Raw genomic sequence first — 21,212 nt, 5'->3', positions numbered from 1 at the left:
AGAGGAGGAGGAGGAGGAGGAGGAAGAGAAGAAGAAAAAGAAAACACTTTAGCTTCAATCTCCACTTAGCCTTGCCTCTCAGCTGTGTAAGAAATCTCTGATCACATTTCTGACTAATATGCCAAGGCTCACAGGAGCGTGTGGAATAAGGGAAGTAAAAAGAGTTGGGGTGTGTGCAGTAACAACAGTCGACCATCTTTCTATAACAGGAGTGCAAACTGCTAGTTCAGACTTCCACTGTCACCCAGGCCTGGGTGTTAAAGGCTCTTGGTCGCAGATGTCACTACTGGTAGAACCTTATGGGGTTGGGGCCTATAAGAAGTCATCATAGTGTGCCCACCTAGGGGACACTGGGACCCAGCCTATTCCTGTCTTTTGTTTTGTTTCTAAGCCACTGCAGAGTGGGCAGACATCTTTTGCACATGTTCCTGCCATGGTGTAGTATACAACCACAGCATGAGATTTCAGAACTTGAGAGTCAAAACATGCTTCTTTCCCTACGTTAATTCTTAGGTATTTTGTCACACTGATGAAAAACTAACAGATACTTTTTTCCCTACAAATTCTTCCACAAACTTTGGTTTGTATATATATAAAGCAGCAAACTAGAAATTTCAGGACCTTTCTTCACTGCTTAATTGTTAAGCTGTTCCCCAGTGGCTGCCATCATCTTCTCTCAATAATATTTTTATGTCTTCTCAATGCTGAGTGTAAATAACCAGATACATTGATGCTCAAGAGAGAAAGCCAAGGGGTAAAGGCTCACATATATATCCAAGAAGCCCCAGACCAATTTCTGAGTCTTAGGAATGAATGCTCTTGGAAGGTGTTAAAAAAAAATGGGAGTGTCTAGTTTAAGGCTAAAATCACAGATGTACTACACAAAGAAGGCTCCTGTTCAAGCCCCATTAATTTCATGGTGAGTAAAAGAGAACAGATATTTTAAATAACATCTGAATATAATAAAAGGCTGTAATATTAAGTAGGAAATGACAGAGAAGATTAATTTATATAGGTGTTTAGCTACTTTTATGTTGCTGTGATAAAATACCAGGACCAAGGCAATTTATTTAAAAAAAAACTGTTTAATCTGGGACTTATGATTTCAGAGGGCTAGAGCCCATGACCACCATGGCAGGGAGCACACAGCAGATAGATGGGCATGGCACTGGGGTAGCAGTTGAGAGCTTACATCTTGAGACACAACTACAAGGCAAAGAAAGCTAACTTGGGTTGGCACTGGCTTTTGAAATTTAAAAGCTCACCCCCAATGATGCATATCCTCCCACGAGGACACATCTCTGAATCCTTTCCCAGTTTCACAAACTGGGTTACCAAGTATTCGAATACATGTGTCGATAGGGACCATTCCCACTCAAGCCACAAAAGGTTAGTTGCTGATGCTCTAAAATGGCTCAAGACTTTTAAGAAAATTATTCTGAACATCTAAAAGAATTTGAGAAAATTATCCTGAACATCTAGAAGAACTTCCCTGTGGAAGTGGAAACCGTTTACGAATGATGTCATGACTGCTGCACTACGCACTCAGCTGGACTGTCGTTTCCACTTAGGAGCATCTGTACTTTGCTTTAAGGGTGGATGTCCTGGAGTTCCATAGTCTGCGGGGGCAGAACCCGCTATAGTGAGTGTTGTGTTAGAGCAGCCCTCTATTAATACTCAAAGATTTTGAAGGATAGAAGATAGAAACATAATATGCTATACAAAAATGAAGTTAATTTTTTTCTGTGAGAGCTACCATAAATAAGTGTGAGAGATACTAAGTCATTTACTATTTAAATCACCCACCAGGGGAGAATAAATAACTTGCTCATCAACAGCAGGACTTTGAAGTAGAAAATAAAACTTCAATGCTTTCCATAGTCCAGTTACATAAAAATGGGTGCATTTTAAAGACACACAAATACTTTATGAAGGACTAGAGCTCATTACTATGACTTTACTTTTCCTAGACAATGCTGAATTAAAACAGTAAACACCTTTTGACCCAAACCTCAAGATTAACCAATGTTCACTTCCTGGGCCAGGAGGAAACTCCCTATGCTGTATCTCAAGCTATTTTTAGCTAAGGTGTCCATTCAAATCTTTCTATAAATCTTTTTCTGCCTTTAAGTTCACAGCTCTCTTAAAGTCCTGAACACTATTTAAGAAATAAATATGTACGTAAAATATATGAAATGGAACAACAAGAAAGTCAAAATTACAAATAAAATCAAGTCTTACTAGCCAAAAATAGTACTCACAAAAAAGCAAGCTAGCTTTCCAGGCATGGTGGTGGAGCACCTGCGTAACATCAGAACCAAGGAGAATCATTACATATTTGAGGCAAGCCTACACAGTGAATTCTGAGCTAGCCCAGGATTATTCCTGGAGCCCGTATGCGCCGACAAAACTAATAAATCTAGGGGTAGGGAAGAAGGAAACTAGTTTGGAAATAAGCTTACAAAAAAGCCTTTCAATTCAAGATGACAAATCACTGTATAAAATGGAATTCTCTTCAATTTCAGATGAAACAATTACACTTATCAAAAAGTACAGTTTATCTACTGCTGAAATGAAAAGAATTTCTGCCATATAAGGAATTACTACTAAAGAATGCCATGAGAGCCAGGCAGTGGTGGCGCACGCCTTTAGTCCCAGCACTTGGGAGGCAGAGGCAGGTGGATTTCTGAGTTCGAGGTCAGCCTGGTTTACAGAGTGAGTTCCAGGACAGCCAGGGCTACACAGAGAAACTCTGCCTCGAGAAAAAAAAAAAAAAGAATGACATGAGAGCCAAGGCCTCTATGCCAGTCACTGCCTGGCCTCTCACAGGAATGACTCCTGGTCTCCAGGTCGTCCTGAAATCAGGAGAAGCACTTGAGGGCTGAGAGCAGAGGTCAGGTATGAGGGCTAGCATCCAATTTCCATAATGAGGCTCCTTATTTGTGGTATGGATGTGAACCACACATATCTGATATTTGGTAGCAAAATTCTGATAGGATGACAAGTAAAAAAAGTACTTTTAACTTTATTCTTTCCAAAGTTGTTGAGAACTTATACCCTAAGGGGGGGGGCAAAAATTAAACTACAAGTTTGGATATGAGGAAAAGGAGGAAGAGACAGCAGACAGCAGGAGCAATTTCATGGGTTACTGCAATAGGCCAAAGTCAAAACTGTAAGGGATAGAGAATTTAAAGAAAAATCTAGTGAACACAGACTGTAGAGAGTTCTGGGGACGATGTGGATTGTGCTTCTGGATGGAGCTCCACATGAAGCCATTTACTAAAAGGACAAGGGGCTCATTGTGGGCAAAGGAGAATTAAGTCTAGCTAGAGTCTGCTAAATCTAAAGTGTTGTGGAGACACCCAGGTTGAAGGCAAGTCAGTTTCTGCAGCTCCCAGCACAACCCTGGGAAGTGCAGGAGCAGGAGAGCTGAGCTGCAGACAGACTGACGAGTGGGCAGGAGGAGGGCAAGAATTGTGAGGAGCATCAACTCAACAGTGCCAGATGGAGAGGGATCTGGAGGGAACTCAGAGACTTAGTAACTGTACCAAACACCGAACCCTGACCCACTCAGAACCCCAGAAGGCACTCTTCCCACCCTATCCCAAACTGAAAGCTCAAGGCTAAAGAACCAGCCCCTACCTCCTTCCTGTGGTGGGTGTGCAGTGCCTCGCTAGGTAACCTGTGCTGGCCTGGAATTCATAATCCCTCTATTTCAGCATCCAAAGCAGCTAGAATTGCAGGCACATACCACCAAGCATGGCTTGCGCTAATGTTTTAGGCTTCTCTCTAGTATGGGAAACCAACTGGACCCATGCAATGGATGCTGATGGGAGAGTTGTGCTGGTCTTCCTGTCAATGTAGTGAGCAGTCCCTCTTCAATCTCAGAGTTCTCCCTCAATACACTGCATGAGCCTAGGTTTATGAAAATGCACAGCTTTCCCTGGCAACTAAAGAAAGAGCTGCTCCCACATCTGTAATGGGAAGAAGCTGGGGATGTGCGCTGTGGAGCCTGGATCCAAGTCCTAGTGAGATTGGGGTGGGGGTATATAAACAGCAAGAAGCACATGCCTTGGAAAGAAAACCTACCCTAGTTACAAGCCCAGAACCAAATACCAGAGACCAGGGTAGACCTAATCCACATCATTCTCTGCTGACATAGCCTTCTGTATCAAAACTAGCTGGCTGCCATTCTGCAGTGAAAGAATGGCTGCTCCCTCCCCACATTCTGGCTCTAGCCAAGTTTTGAATCTTTACAGCACAAGAACAAATGTCAGAGGGTCCTTTGGGAGACATGACCCATTCCTCTGCTACTAGATGGAGGAATGGCTTCACCTCTGATTAACACAGAAATGTTACACCCGCCCATCTGGGCTTTGGCAGTGACTGGAGAAAATTGGCATGACTCTAATCTCCCTAAGAGATGAAGCCCATGTGAAAAGTAGTGAAGTATCTTGTGTCTACAGAGAATATGCTTTAATTGGATGGCATAGTAAGGAAAATTGATTCCTGTTGTTGAAAAATACTGTACGAGCCTGGGGAGATAGCTCAGTCGGTAACACACCCATTGTGGAAGCTTAAGAACCAGAGTTCAGACCCCTAGAATCCATGTAAAGCCAGTGGAAAAGTCCACCTGTAATGCCAGCACAGGATGTAAGACAGAATCTGCATTCACCCCTGCCAACCAGTCAAACACACACACTCATACACACACACACACACACACAGAGAGAGAGAGAAAGAGAGAGAGAGAGAGAGAGAGAGAGAGAGAGAGAGAGAGAGAAAAGAGAGACAGGGACAGAGGTAGACAGACAGAGAAAGAGAGAAAAACACACTGTAGAGAGAGAAGCACACAGAAAGCTCTCTAAACATGTGCCTATAAAAGTCCCTGAGGAATAAAAAGCGATACAGCCTTGATGGTTGGAAATATTTTTCCTGCTAACATTCTCAGTCTATCAGAAAAAGTAAGTCTGTTTGGTAAGAAACTCTCTAGGCCCTCTCCACCATCACTTTGCAGCAATATACACAGTTTTCTAAGGTCAGAGCCTTTTTTGTGTAGATGGGGCAGGTGTAGTGTATGTGCATGCATGTATTTTGTGTGTGAGTGGGTATGCATACACAAGCGAGGATAGGGGCAGAAATGGATGTTGGTTGTCTTGCTCAATTGTTCTATACATGTTTTCAGACAGGGTCACTCACTGAACCTGGAGCTCACTGATGTGGCAGTAACAGCTAGTCATCCATCTCAAGGATGCTCTTGCCTCTGCCTTTTTCATTACAGAGGCATACCACTATATCTGTTTTTGTTTTTTGTTTTTAAATCAAATGCTTGGGATTTTTAACTCAGATCTGTGACCTCCCCCAGCCTCATGCAGGCTGAACCAGACTTTGTCCTTGCAACAAAGCAGCTAGCCAGCTTGGGTGGAGTTCCTGAGATAAAAAAAGCCCTTTTGTCCCACAGCTTCTCTGCCTCTCCAGAAGTTCCTACTAGGAGCCACGCCCTGCTGAGCTGCTTCACCTGCCTTCCGGACAGAACCACAAGAAGCTAACCAGGCCACAAGATCCCGGCTTACTGGGGGATGGGTTCCCTGCCTATATATTCTCAGACTCTGAAATACATGTTGGACCTTGATCGGAACCTTTGACTTGGTCTGGATATTTCTCTCGCAGTCCGATTCCCCTATTTTCCCCCAGACCCCTGCCTCTCTTTCAGGAACCCGGTTTGCGTAGCTGCTGGAGGCTACACAGATCCTTGGGCAGGCAATGTATCAACTAAGCCATCTGACCAGCCCTCTTTTTAAGGGTGATGAAGATGAAACAGCAGTAACTTACATATGTCTAGAGAAAAACACAGCTTTTGATGGTCTGCAGTTTGTAAATTACTGGAGAATTACTATGATGAGACAGCAAAGACAAAAGCTGAGAACAGAAGCAAGGTGAACATCCACACTTCCACTTAGGAATTTCCCCCCTGGACCCAGTCCACTAAACCCACTTGCTGTGTATTTTGAAGACTCATGGACACTGGCTACAGTGACTGTTGCTGCTGCCAAGGACACTGGCAGAAGCTGATATTTATCTGTGCTAGGCACAGGCTGTTCTAGGAGTTCTCCATATGTCAACCTGAAACAAATCATATCAAATGAACACAGATATCATCCCCACCGTAGACTGAAGCAGAGAGTAAAGCACCTTGTGCAGTGTGACAGCTGATTAGGAAGGACTGTGACTAAATGAAGGCAGCGATACTCCAGAGCCTAGGTTCCTAACCCCTATAAGGTCAGCTCAACAGACCTGACATTGAATCATTCATTCATTCATTCATTCATTCATTCACTTACTCACTTGTTGATTCTGAGTTTTTACAAAGCATTTAAAATTGAAGAGTACTGGGTGCTAGGGACACAGAGAAACAATCAGGCTTAGTCCCCACCCTGTGAAGACATGGTGAGCAGAGGCACGAAAACTAGACTGCTAAGGTAATACTGAGAGAAAGGGCACAGTACAAACCAAGGCTGTGGGCGTGGGAAGGACAGATCTGCAAGGTCACAATGGCTATGCACAGAACTCACAAGGAGAGAAGGAGCTGGCAAGCAGAAGAGAGGCGGCAGCGCTTGTGTTAAGGTGCACCAAACTGCACTGCAGAAACAGTGAGGAAGGCTGCAGCCTGGAGGGAGCTCAAGCATGAGGCGGCCAGACCCTGCACAGCCAGTCTCAGCATGACAGTGTGCAGAAGGGCACAAAGGCCTTCAGAGTCAGCCAGGAACCTCAGTGGGCTGATGGGCCTGGAAGGCAGACTGCAGTGGTTGGCATTTTGTGCTGGACAGTTTTATATCAACTTGACACAAGCTAGAGCCATCTGAGAGGAGGGAACCTCAACAGAGAAAATGCCTCCATAAAACTGGGTTGTAGACAAGCCTGTGAAGCATTTCCTTAATTAGTGATTGATCGGAGAGGGTTCAGGCCGTGGTGGATGGTGCATGCATCCCTGGGCTGGTGGTCCAGGTTCTATAAGAAAGCAGGGTGAGGAAGTCATGAGGAGCAAGCCAGTAGTCAACATTCCTCCAGTGCCTCTGGGTCAGCTCCTGCCACCAGGTTCCTGGACTATTTGGAGTTCCCATCCTGGTTTCCTTCGATGAGGAAATACAATGTGGAAGTGTAAGCCTAATAAATACAATCTGGAAGTGTAAGCCTAATAAATACAATGTGGAAGTGTAAGCCTAAGAAATACAATGTGGAAGTGTAAGCCTAAGAAATACAATGTGGAAGTGTAAGCCTAAGAAATACAATGTGGAAGTGTAAGCCTAAGAAATAAGCCCTTTCTTCCCCAGCTTGCTTTTTGGCCATGGTGTTTCATCACAGTAATGGAAATCCTAACTAAGTTAAGTTCCATGTGAGGAAGCGGATACTTTGGTGACTGTGAAGAACACCTTTGAGAAGTCAGATTTTAAGGAGAAGTGAGATTACAAGGAGGGAAAGGCTGAGAGTCACAATGTTTCAGTTCTTGTTTCTAAGAAGTTGGAGAATTTCCAAACCAATGGGAAGGAACCATGGGAGGAAGACTCTTTAGGGTACAGAGTCTTAAGATGAGGAGGAGAAAGTACTGGGCCATCTACTCATCATTTTCTCGTCACGGACTTTCTGAAACACAGGTGTGCTGTGGCAACAGGCCAACTACTGCTCCACATATAGATGAATGATTTTAACCCATCTTCAACAACTATAGACTTCCTTAGCCTTCTACAGGACAATCTGGGTGCTCCTGTGAGATCTGTGCTAGAGAATCGGTTTTAAAATTTGACAAGGTCAATTTTAAGTCAAGAGGCCTTCTAATGCAGGCATTGGTTAGTGGTTTGTGCCTATAGTCCTGGCACTCAGGAGATAGAGACAGAAGAAGTTCAAAGCCATCTTCCAATGCAGAGAAAGTTCAAGGCCAGCCTGGGCTACATGAGAAGCCTTCTCAAACGAAGGTCTTCTAAAACCTAAAGCTGCAGGGTGGCACAGTGGCTCAACAATTGGGAGTCTGAGGCAGGAAGATCAAGACTTTGAAGCCAAATTCAGCAACATGGTGAGATCTTGTCCCCAAAACAAAAACAAATATAAAAATCCATAATTACAGTGCAGGAAGTACAAAATAACCGCAGGCCGAAGAATGTTGTTGGTATTAAATTCACTCACTACTGCTCAACCAAGGTTTACAAGAACACACAGGTCTCAAACAAGATATGAATGGGCTACACGGCTAATGACATTACGGAGACAAGCTTGGCCTTTAGGGGTTCCAGAAAAGTCCACTACCCACACAAATGCTAAAGGCTCTGTAACCGCCACGGTTTTCTCTGATAAAATCCCCTTTGGGGAATTAACTGTATCAAGGAGCAGCGAGCCACTGACATGGCAGTGCCTTAGAACTATTTCCTCTTGAGTACAGCTCCAACACATGTGCTAAGTTTACTATAACTCAGCACAGGTGCAGGAGAACATGGTTACCTAACATCAGAAGGAGCTCACGTTAGAAAGCCCAGTGAACTCCAAATCAGGGTTAGAAAACTCAGGGATGGTGTTTACTTACTTATTTCCTGTGTGTATGTGTGTGTGTGTGTGTGTGTGTGTGTGTGTGTGTGACCTGCACATGTGTGCATGGATGCATGGATGTGTCATGCCTGAAGGTCAGAGACAACTCCTGGATGTTGTTTGGTCATTATGTTGGTGAAAAGAAGTCTTTAATGAGCCATCTCACCAGCCCCAAGGATGATTGGCAGTTTGGGAAGAATCTGAAATGTAGACATCAGCAGCAGTGTCAGGAACTGCAAGAATAACCATTCTGAAGGAAGGTCTTCAAGATTCTAGTACCACATTTCTTTCTTTTTTTTTTTTTTAAAGATTTATTTATTTATTTTATGTATATGAGTACACGCTATAGCTGTACAGATGGTTGTGAGCCTTCATCTGGTTGTTGGGAATTGACTTTTAGGACCTCTGCTCACTCAGGTCATCCCCGTTTACTCAGTCCCTGCTCGCTCCGGGCCAAAGATTTATTTATTATTATAAATAAGTACACAGTAGCTGTCTTCAGACGTACCAGAAGAAAGCGTCAGATCTCATTGTGAGTGGTTGTGAGGCACCATGTGGTTGCTGAGATTTGAACTCAGGACCTTTGGAAGAGCAGTCGGTGCTCTTAACTGCTGAGGCATCTTATCAGTCCTCCACATTTCTATCAACATAAGACTTTTGGGAACTTTCTTTACAACCATCTTTGACTCTCACTGTTAGGGTTTTATTCCCGGACGGAGTCAGACTAGAAAGCCCAGAAAGCAGCCTCAGTTCTGGCGTAAAAAGCCTGGACTACACTGGGATGATTGGTGAGGGGGAGCCAGCGAGCAGTGCTGCGGCTAAGCGGGAAGGGGAAGGGGAAGGGGTCAAAGAACTGTACTCAGCAGTCAGAACCGACTATATACTTGACTCGGACACAGTTGTTTTCCTCATGGGCAAGCAGTCATTACTGCCCAGCATGACTTCATCACATAGGTGTGGTGGTGTAGGGTGTAGTCCGTGTAGGCTCATAACAATCCATGGCAAGCACTAAGAAGAAAAAGCTACTCAAAACATTGTTAAGATAAATGTTTATAAATTCTTCCCTCCTCTCTTAAAAACAATGACTAAACATACAAGTTTTGCCCAAATGCTTCCAATTCCCTTGTAAACACTCTACACAACTCCTAGTAGTTGGACTGTCTTTATAGTAATAAGAACTCTACCTGGAACAATACTCAGAAATCTGTCTATGCAGGGTCACGGAAGCCAGCTGAGCCACCACTGCCATGACCCGTGACCTACCCAGTGCACCATTTATCTAGAGGGAGGCAGCACTAGTTGCAGAAAAACATTCTTTCCGATTCTCATCTTTCTTTCCCAGGAGGAATTATGGCTTATCTTCTTTAACATCTTTGAATACTTCTTCCTGAATGCATCATGTCTCATGTCAAACAACTGTAAGAACATTGTTCGAGAACACTGGAGATACGATTTTAGTAGATCACTTGAATTGAGTAACACCCTCTAAATTCACAACTATCTGGAACCTCTAATGTCTTAGTCAGGGTTTCGATTCCTTCATAAAACATCATGACCAAGAAGCAAGTTCAGAAGGAAAGGGTTTATTCAGTCTACACTTCCACATTGCTGTTCATCACCAAAGGAAGTCAGGACAGGAACTCACATAGAGCAGGAACCTGGAGGCAGGAGCTGATGCAGATGCCATGGAAGGTTCTGCTTACTGGATTGTTTCCCCTGGCTTACTCAGCTTGCTTTCTTATAGAACCCAGGACTACCAGCCCAGGGATGGCACCACCCAGAATGGGCCCTCCCACTCTTGATCACTAATTGAGAAAATGCCTTACAGCTGGATCTCATGGAGGCACTTCCTCAAGGGAGGCTCCTTTCTCTGTGATAACTCCAGCTTGTGTCAAGTTGACACACAAAACCAGTCAGTACACTCTAAGTATGACCTCTTATAAGTATAGTAAGTTAAGATGTGACAGGTTAAGCTTTGAAGATGTAACAGGTTAAGATGAGGCCACACTGGATTAGTGGTGACTAACCCCAATGACTGGCATCCTATAAGATAAATACACAGGGGAAAATAACATAAGGATACAGGTAAGAGTAGGAGTGGTGGATCTACAAGCCACAGAACACTGAGGATTGCCAGCCAGTCCTACAGGCAATCCAAGTAAGGAGTCTCCTTTGCCAGCTTCAGAATGAGCACAGCCCTGCTAACATCTTGATTTCTGTGTCAAGTTTCTGAAACTGAGAAAATGAATCTTGTTGTTTTAAGCCATCTGTTGTGGCAATGCCAGGACAGTAACAGCCTAGGTACTGACACCTGAAGCATCACTGCCACTAAGGATTCAACTTGCTTCTACAGGGATGTCCCCTTTCACATCTGTAAGGGATGCCCGACTTCCAAGCCCACCACTGGATGCCTATAATGAGATTGTTTTGAACCCCATAGTACTATTTTGTTCCCTCTACACAATTATGATACAGTTTAATTTATAAACTCAGCACAGAGATTAACAATGAAAAATAAGACAGAAATAATCACTTAAGCTTGGGAGTTGTTTACTTCCGGAGTTTGTGCTTACTGTTTTCCAAGCACAGCTGTCTGTGGGTAACTGAAATTGCAGAAAGGTGCAGACAAGGGACTGCTGCCCCCACAGGTCACTGCACACTACACTGCCACGCACATTTGTGAGACACTGGCCTTAAGGGATGACAACACCTCTAAAGACGCCCAGATTCCTCTCTAAAGGATGCTAAACACTGTTATCTTCAAAGGCACAATGTCTCCCTTTTACTTGAAAAAGAAACACCCTGTCCTATGTTAAGTACATTCTTCTCCCGTGAAGCTTCTGAGGGCTCAAGAAAGTCCACCTGGGAATCTCCTGTTACCAGGGACACAAATTCTGTCCCTGTAGTTTTCTGTGAAAACACACACCACAGTGAGCACCGTCACATAACACAGTGTCAAGCAAAGCCACCTGAAGAATACTAAGGAAACAGAAGAAAACAGTGACATTTGCATGAAGCTGTTCATTTAACTTGCAAAATATGAATCCCTACAGAGAACAGTGCAGGCAGCAAGGCAAAAGTCTGTGAGATTTCCAAATGTATACAAAAAGGATGCTTTAAGTTCCCCCAAACTTTCAGGAGCACATTCTCTCTCTCCCTCCCTCCCCCCGCTCTCTCTCTCTCCTTAAAGATTTATTTTATTTATTTTATGTGTATGAGTACACTGTAGCTGTACAGATGGCTGTGAGACATCATGTGTGTGGCTGCTGTTGAATTCAGGACCTCTGCCAGCCCGCTCCACCCAGGGCGCTCCAGTGTAATTTACTGCAGCTGTCTTCAGACCCACCAGAAGAGGGCGTCTGATCTCATTATGGGTGGTTGTGAGCCACCATGTGGTTGTTGAGAATCAAACTCAGGACCTTCAGAAAAGCAGTCAGTGTGCTCTTACCTGCTGAGCCATCTCGCCAGCCCTCGCACATTCTCTTTCTACTTCATGTTCCCCTTTTTCCATTCTTATTTCCTTCCCTCCCTCGCTCCCTCCCTTTCAGCTTTGTGTGTGTTAAGTGAGATAACCCCCAACCTTACTTAGGTTTTCTACTTGATTGCTTAGTACAGGTCTGAGGATTTCAAGAAGTAGAGTGTGGGTGTGCATCCCTAGGCCTAAGCCAAGCACATGAACACAGAACCGCTCTAATCAACACTGATGGCAAAGTGCCGAGCTCTGCTTGATGTGCCCTGGGATGGGCTCAGATGCTTTCTCTCCTTTCTTCACCTCACAGCATCACAGTGATCCAAGGAACTCTGCTTCTACAGCAACTGGAAGCAAGCACTGTCTGCTTTCCATAGCCTGGGAAGGAGACAGACCCCAACTGAGAATGTGACTCCCAAGGCCATGGACAGCCTGCCCCTGCTCACCAGATGCTTGTTACTGGATAAACTAGGGAAGCTCTCCAGGCTCTCCTGTTCCCATCTGAGACATGTGAGGAACACAACCTACACATCAGGGTTAATGTGAAGCAGGGATGCAGCAGGGCAGCAAGGGTAACTGATGAAACTTTAGTTCCTATTCGTTTATTTCCCTAACCCATGTCAACTAATAAAGGTAGTAAGACAGGGCTGGGGAATGGCTCAGTCAGTGAAGTGCTTGGTATGCAGTGCCCACAAAAGGGGGTAGGGAGTAGGTGTTGTGGCACACACCTATAATGCCAACACTAGAGAGGCAGGAGCAAGAGGGGCCCTGAGGCTTGCCATCCTGTCAGTCTAGCCTAACTACTAAGCTCCAGGTTCAGTAATAGACTGTCTCAAATGTAAGGTGGAGAGTGACTAAGGAAGACAGCAACCTTAACCTCTTACCCCATAGAGAGGTGTATACATGTGCAGGTACACACATGCACACATACACACACACAAGTAGGAAAATCATGATCCAAACAAGGCCATAGATGATCAATTACATTTATTTTTACACAGTCATAACAATAATATAGATTAATTCTTTCCTCTAGTCTTAGCCAAATTTCCTCTAACACAGATATATGATTAGCTCTCAGAGAAGGTTAGGTTTGTTTTGTTCTGTTTTGTTTTGTTCCAGATAGATCATATAGAGCCCAGGCTGGCCTCTAATTCACTGTGTAGCCAAGGACTATGATTACAAGTGCATAACAACACTTCTGGCTCCAAAGAAAAAATTTATACTGTTTTGAAAACTTGGTTGAGGGCCAGAGGGCGATGGTTAAAGGGTAAAGGCACTTGCTGCCAAGACTGAAAGCATGAGTTTTATCTCCAGGACCCTGTAGAGTGGAACATACAACCCCACAAAATAAATACATAAATAAATATAATTTTTAGAACATGCTTTTAAAAACAGTAGTTGTTTGAAACTCTTTAAAGATACAAATTCATCTTGACAAAATATTAATAAGAATGTTGACTATGTAACAGTTTGGTGAAGAAAATATAATTTTACAAAGATAAACTTTCTCATCTCTATCACTATCCTAAACTACTACTGAGTAGGATTGGTGAAAATTCTTTAAACAGAAACTATTTCTATATTGACATCTCTCCCATCAATTTTTTTTTGTTTTTTGTTTTGTTTGTTTGTTTGTTTTAAGAGACAGGGTTTCTCTGTGTAGCCTTGGCTGTCCTGGAACTCACTCTGTAGACCAGGCTGGCCTCAAACTCAGAAATCCGCCTGCCTCTGCCTCCCAAGTGCTGGGATTAAAGGAGTGCGCCACAACCGCCTGACTCTCCCATCAATTTTTAAAAGTTATCAGTTTGACTACACTTGAAATTAACTAAAATCCAAGCAGTTGGGTATACCTGTGAGGGGTTTCTCTTGATTAAACCATTTGAATTAGGAAGATACCCCCTAAATTCAGATCTTTTGAGGTGGGAAGACTCACCTTAAATCTGGTGGCGACCCAAACAACAAGGAATAGTGGTGGGCTGAGAGTCCCCCAAAAGACCACAAGAAAACAGATATTTACATTATGGTTCATAACAGTAGCAAAACTACAGTTATGAAGTAACAATGAAAATAATTTTATGGTTGGGGGTCACCACAACACAAGGGACACAGCCTTAGGAAGGCTGAGAGCCACTGATGTAGAAGAAGGAAGTGCTTGCTCTGCCTGCTTGCCCTTGCTCTTGCTGGCAAGTTCATTCCCTCACTGCTCTTAAAGCCTACATTTTCTGGGTTCCAGCATATACTGAAGACCAGCCTCGTGGACTGGATTCTTGGACCTTCCATTGGGTGGGAGCCATTATTGAAACAATTGGACTATAACTTATAAACCATTCTAACAAACACACACACATACATACTCACTCACTCACACACTCACTCACTCACTCACACACTCACTCACTCTATCAGTTCTGTTCCTCTAGAGAATCCTGACTACTCCAGGAAGTATCTACCCAAAGACCTTTAGGGTTAGCTGTCTTTCCTTTACCCTGCCCGCCCTTTCTCTTCCCCACTTAAGCCTCCTATTCTAGTCTCCTCTTTATCTTTTTATAATACCAACCTCTATTTCCCTTTCCTTGGAAGATCTCCAGATCCCTTCTGGTCCCTCACAAGGTACATAACCTCTATGGTTAGTTGAACTAAAACACATTTAAGCTTAAAAGCTAACATCCAATATACATATACTATGCATATACATACATAGCAGCAGCATAGTAGGGATAATTCTGATGTTGACAAGCATCGAGGTCACAGAGGAGATGTATGGTATGGAGACCCGATCGGAGCTGTGTTTTAAAGAAGCTAAAGGTAGAAAGGCAAGTATTTGGGCACATGACTAATAGATAATAGAAGACAAGCAAGGAGGTAATCAAGTACAAAACAAAACAAAACAAAACAAAAATGTTTGGAGAGAAGTCAACTACAGAGGAGGAAGGATTAGTGAGCACTGTGCAAGCCTTGGCCTAGGGATGAATCATCAGCCTATGGAAGATTCCCTCTCCCCACTCCAATACTCCACACCACATTTCAAGGGGTGTATTAGTCAAGAAAATGAACTGACAGAGTGAATACATGGATATATATGGAGGGAAGGTGCCCCACTCCCTAGCTGAGGACCGACTGACATTTGATTGCTGCTGGGCAAGGGAAGCTTAATGGTGTGACACCTAGGATCTTGTCCACATTCCGAGGCAGGCCCCAAGCCCACACAAACTAGACTTGATTGTTGGGGCAGAAGTATGTGTGTGTGAAACTGGGTGGATGGAGGTGTGCGGGAAGATCTGGGACCAGTTGGGAGTTGGAGGGTGAATAAGATCAAAATACATTGTATGATATTGCCAAAGACATTTTTAAAAAAAGACTGGTCAATTCACTGACAGGACTGACAGATTTAAAAAAAAACAACAAACTTTTAATAAAACAAAAATTAAGTTGGCAACAACACAGCAAACCTATTAAACACTATGGGTGATGAATTATAATTATTGGGGTCCAGAAACAATCTGCATGAAATAACATAGGAAATAAATGTAAAATATAACATCTCAACAACATGGCCCAAGGTGGCGAAAGGGGTCCTGGGATATTTGAAAAGAGTGAAAGGGCAGATGAAAACAGTCCTCAGCACTGCAGCCTCTCGCACTGCTACTTCACTACCAGGAATAGGACGCTGTCCTCTCCTCCCTCCCACAACCAAGCGATGGCTCTGCCTTTCCTTTCTGCTTCAGTGCTGCCCTACCCCCTCCTGCTGCTGGTCAAGTCTCCCAAGCACCCCCACTTTCTCCTGCTGCTCGTCTCCCATCCACTCTTGGTCCAGTGGTCAAAGGGAGTTTGTTCTTCATCTCTGGCCCAGGGTGCAGTGATACTGAGATTGGTTCAGTAAAATAATGGATTTACTTTCTGGCTTTATCCTTCTGTGTTTTAGAATTTAATCACTATTCTTTAAAAAATGCATTGTGATATACAAGAAACAGAGGATGCATAGTCTCAGAAACAGGCTTTCTTGTGTCTAAGAGAGTAGACTATTGAAATGACAAGATTCTAAGTATTTTTTAAGCAATGAATCTATTATAGTGATGAGAAGCCAGACCCTTAAACAGGCTGGTCTCTCAATGTCTCTCTCCGTCCTATATGACAATTTTATAAGGTTTCAGATGTGAATCAGGAAGATGAGCAATTAATTACCTCCACGAGACAAAGGAGACACTTACAAGGAAGTTCTTGGACAAGCCAGCACCCTCAGTCCTTAAAGGCAGTGGTTTTCAACCTTCCAAATGCTGAGACCTTTCATACAGAACCTCATGTTGTGGTGACCCCCAACCATAAAACTATTTTCACTGCTACTTTTTAGGTGTAATTTTACTGCAGCTATGAATTGTAATATAAATATCTGTGGTTTCTGATAATCTTAGGCAACCCCTGTGAAAGGGTCATCTGATCCTTACAGGGATTGCAACCCACAGGCTGAGAACCACTGCTTCAGAGGCAGAGACTTTGGAATCTTGACCCTGTAGTAAATAACCAGAGAAGCACAAAAGCCCCTGTCCATGATGCTCCTGTTACCCAGCAGTTCTGTTTACTAAGAGGACTAATCAGGCAGTGGCTTCCCCACTTCTGTAAAATAAATAGCTATAGCTATGCATTACTTGCCTCAAATTTGTCCATGTCAACTAACCATCTAAATTGATTTCAAGAGTGCAAAGAACCACTCCTAAGTAACCAAGATCCAAGACTTTCTGGGGGCAGGGAATGTCCTATATGCAATCTAATGACCTGGTGGGCAACATGTGTGTCTCAGCCCATCTTTTCTTTTCCTTTGCAATGAGCCCTTCTACCTCACTAAGCAGTGCAACTGTTTCTTTTCTCTTTTAAAAATAACTGACACTGGAGAGATGGCTCAACACTCAACAGTACTTGTTGTGCCTGTTGATAACGCAGGATTAGTTCCCAGCATGTATAGGCCGCTCACAACCTCCTATAAGGAACTGATGCTCTCTTCTGGCATCTGCAGGCATCAGGCACACATGTGATACACATATATACATGCAAGCAAAACACTCATGCATGTGAGTAAGATAAAAATAACATTTTAAAACTAATAATAAATCATTCTATGCACATTCCTCCTTTAAAATATGGCTCTCCTTAAAGTAAACAGGGATCAGTATACAATCTCTGCTTTCTCAAGCAGCAGTGTACAGAACTACCAAATGAAATTTGAAAATCCTATCGAGTAGTAAGCATTAAAGAAGTCCCACAAATATTATTGATAGCTTATTTATGTTTAGAAATATTATTAATATCTCCTCTAAGGCCATTTAACAACTACTTCAAGATTAGAAAGTATTCAAACACATCTCTAACATTCCTATGGGCTGAGGTATATATTCTATTGTATATAAATTTTAAGCTATTAAATAAAATATGATCTTATAGTCTGATAGTCTGATGTCAACAAATTCACTACCTGGAAGGACAGGTTCTTTGATTCTTTGATATTCCATGCCATAGTGTAGTGGCATAAAGGGTTCTCTTCCTATCCCCAGCTCTGCTAACATCTCCGCTCGCCTTCCTCCCCATCTCTTCTATGTTCTCCTCTCCCTCCTTTTCATCCTCTTCTCTAGCATGTTGCCCATAGTGGACTCGATCACAGCATCTAGGAGCTCTGACTCCTGCCCAATATCTGCAGTTACAAGGCTCACAGCGTTTCAGTGTTCGGCCTTTAAGTTCACAAGTGCCAGAGAAGAGTTTCTCTTGCCAGGACTAAAGGCAACTCTGGATGTTTTGTTTTGTTGGCTTTGCTTTTTGTTTTTCAAGATATGGTTTCTCTATGTAGCCTTGGCTGTCTTAGAACATGCTCCATAGACCAGGCTGGCCCCAAACTCAGAGATCTGCCTGTCTCTGCCTCCCAAGTTCTGGAATTAAATGTGTGGGCTAGGATAATTTACTGAATGGAGAAACTGCCAGATCACAGTTGTTACTAGTCAATATACTAGATAAAAAGTCAGTAAATAAGAAGATAAAGAAGACATATAAAACCTAAATTTCTTTTTTTTTAAAGATTTATTTATTTTATATATGTGAGTACACTGTCACTGTCTTCAGATATACCAGAAGAGGGCATCAGATCCCATTACAAATGGTTATAAGCCATCATGTGGTTGCTGGGAATTGAACTCAGGACCTCTGGAAGAGTAGTCGGTGCTCTCAACCATCTCTCTAGTCCCCAAAACCTAAATTTCTGACCCCTAAGCACTTCTGTTCTCTCAAGACTTACAATCAATGGGTCTAATATTTCTCTGAATCTAGATCTAAAATCTTGATCTGTACTTTCTTAACAAACTCATTCAAGTTTACAGCATTCTATTCATGTTAGAAAGCTCAGATGACAAGAGCAAACCAAGAGAACAGAGAGTATCCAAACACAAGATCCCATATGCAGATGGAAGAGAAAGCAATTTCCCTTATGTGTCTGTTGCTAACACTCAGATGACACATCTGTTCTAAGTTCAATATGACAGTACAGCAAGTCTGGGATATCAGCTCCCTCTGACTAATGCAAACGCACACAGCTACAGTGTCTGCCTGCTAGCATCCATAGCTAGCAACCATTCAAGTGTCAGGGTACACTGAGCCCCAGCACGTAAGGAAAGACAGCTTCTCCCTGCACAGAACTCTCCCTCACAGTAAGTTCCTGTGCTCCATGCACTCTTAGCCAGAAAAATGACTGTTATTTGAAAAACTATTAGACAACTTGTTATCACAGTACATACTACTACGCAGGAAGGCAAGTATTTCAACTGGAAATCTTACTTATTTGTACTTACTGAGATTGTACCATTGTCTAGACCTATGGACAGTCTTCTTGTTTCCGGGTTAAAAGACATGCATGAACATGGAGCTGAAAGAAATGAACATGTTGATGAAATTAACAAACAATGATTCTCATTGATTCAGGAGTGTCTAATGAGTTAAGTGTGTCGCTAAATTCACCCCACTGTCTCCTCAAGCAGTTCATTTAAACCATACTCGCCAACAAAGTAAAAACAGCAGTTTTACAACCATACCCCTAGTTTTTAAGTTGCCCTTTTAATGAATATACAAGTAAGACATTCTCAAATGTGGCAAGAATAAAGGCTGTGGTCTTGGCTTGCATTGGCAATTCAGGATGTAAATTTGCTTGTGTACAAGACTGCATGCTTTGTACTGTGTAAAGCTTTGATCACTACTCTCTTGATCTCACTCAAACCATAATTTAAATGAGAGCAGACACTGCTATCTGAGCTGCAGAGAAACTAGATTTTACTCTCTGATGCTGAACATTCAAATGTACCCACCAGTGCAGAAAAGAATATTGGTCCTGAACTTATATGGGGCAATTGAGCTACCAGGGAGCTTTTATTCTGAGTGTTTATGAGGTATCCTGGAGGTTCCTAGGAGGTTGAAAATAATTGTAGTATCATTTTCTTTGTATGAAACTAAAAGTCACCTAAGTTTAAATTCAAATAAAGCATATAGGTCTGTGGTGGTAAGTATACAGTGGTTTTATTTTTAAGTGGAGTTGTGGGTTTAATTAGCAAAGCTGCACCATGCTGAAGTAGGGAGCAGCATTTATTGAGCATCACAAATGTCTTAGAGCAGAATTCAGACAGAGTCATACACACACCAAGAACAACATGTGAGGGTGTGGAAAGGCTAAACGTGAGGCCAGGAAGCCACCAGAAACTAGAGGATAGCAAAGCCCAGACTCTCACACAGCCTTCAGATAAGGCAAAGTTCTGCAGAAGCCTTGAGGTCTCAGCCTGCAGAACTGTGAGGTGATACAGATGGTCCAGCTGTTGAGCCAGCTCACCTCACAGGACTTTGTTATTGTGGCCCCAGAAAACTAACATGGGAGTTATTTCACTATGTGGCAGTAGTAAAAATAAAATGCATCCTTCTAAAGTCTCTTACTTTCTGCACATCGTCCACTTGTGGGTCTCTGAATTAACTGCCATCTATTGCAACACGAAGCTTCTTGGGTGGAGGTTAAGAGGTACACTCACCTATGGCCATGACAATAGATTATTACTGCTATGTTCCTTTACAGAATGATAATGTTATGATTTTCCCACTCCCTTATAAAAAACAAAACTGCCAGATTCATCATTTTATTTCAGAGAGAGAGAGAGAGACAGACAGACAGAGAGAGAGAGAGAGTATCACATGAGTCTGCAGGTGGATGTGCTCGTGAATACACATCCAGAGGCCACCTGGAATGTCCACCTGTCATTCTCTACTACTCTCTGCATTATTTCTGTAACAAAGGTCTCTCATTAAACTGGAAGTCTGCAGTTGAACAGTCATTTTGACGGTTTCTTTACTGCACCCCTCCATACAGAGAGGAAAGAGAGTACACACAATTCTAACAACGTGTCAAACTACCTCACAGGGTAAAAGTAAGAAACAAATAGCAATCAGACAGCAGCGGGAGTGACTGCACCAGCCGGCCGAGGACTGTTTGGATGCGTGCACAGCATGGCCCTCTCGTTAAACTCTGAGCTTACTTCAGGACCCTAAAGATGGAGTCCAAGGCTCTGCTAGATCTCTTTGTCCCCCATGTCTCAATGTTACCACATATATCTCCTTTATTTTTCTTCCCACTTATGACATTTTTAATTGGCGTGTTTAGGAAAGGTGGCCAGGCATGACTTGGCATAGGTGGTAACATCGAGTGAACTCCTAGAATACAGGCTGGGGTACAATCAAGTAACTCTCCCCTCCACAACCGCCTACAGAGAGACAGAGGAACCTAAAGTCTAGATTCACTTGCTGATCCTTTGTGTTAATAAGCCTCTTCTCATCTGAATAGACATGTCAAAATACTTTCTACCCTTCTTTTGCTAAACTGCATGAACCTAATTTCATGCAGTTGTGTCATAGACGTTTATGATCGTTGTTCTCCGATGTTTTTCTGTTGTTTTCCTGTAATTTGTATCAGAAAGATTTCCATTCTGTGGAATGGCCACATCAGTTTTCATTATCTACAACTCATGTTTGTTGTGTGCTTAAATTATTGTTAGGCTTTTGGCATGTCCCAATTGAGTACATGTACACATTTAGATTTAAATATTGTGATCATATAGTAAGGCCTGATAAATACATTACTTTATAAATATGATTACCCTAA

General features: G+C 42.8%; 1 protein-coding gene and 1 long non-coding RNA gene across 4 annotated transcripts in view; one reads left to right on the top strand and one right to left on the bottom strand.

The window, feature by feature from the left end:
- The window catches only part of LOC116085247, a 33,429-nt gene extending 27,791 nt beyond the window's left edge, over positions 1–5,638 (top strand). The window contains exon 2 of the long non-coding RNA XR_004116462.1: positions 5,462–5,638. This is a non-coding gene — a long non-coding RNA (uncharacterized LOC116085247). The remainder of the gene's footprint in view (positions 1–5,461) is intronic.
- The window catches only part of Wdfy2 (WD repeat and FYVE domain containing 2), a 131,413-nt gene that overhangs the window by 46,545 nt on the left and 63,656 nt on the right, over positions 1–21,212 (bottom strand). For all 3 annotated transcript variants that reach the window (XM_031362669.1, XM_031362671.1, XM_031362668.1), the window contains exon 3: positions 18,871–18,944. In XM_031362669.1, the coding sequence (XP_031218529.1) occupies positions 18,871–18,944 (74 nt within the window). The remainder of the gene's footprint in view (positions 1–18,870; positions 18,945–21,212) is intronic.

Source organism: Mastomys coucha, unplaced genomic scaffold (assembly GCF_008632895.1).
Source record: "Mastomys coucha isolate ucsf_1 unplaced genomic scaffold, UCSF_Mcou_1 pScaffold9, whole genome shotgun sequence".
Taxonomy (NCBI): domain Eukaryota; kingdom Metazoa; phylum Chordata; class Mammalia; order Rodentia; family Muridae; genus Mastomys; species Mastomys coucha.
The sequence above is the reverse complement of the archived record's forward strand: the minus strand, read 5'-3'. Positions and strand labels throughout refer to the sequence as shown.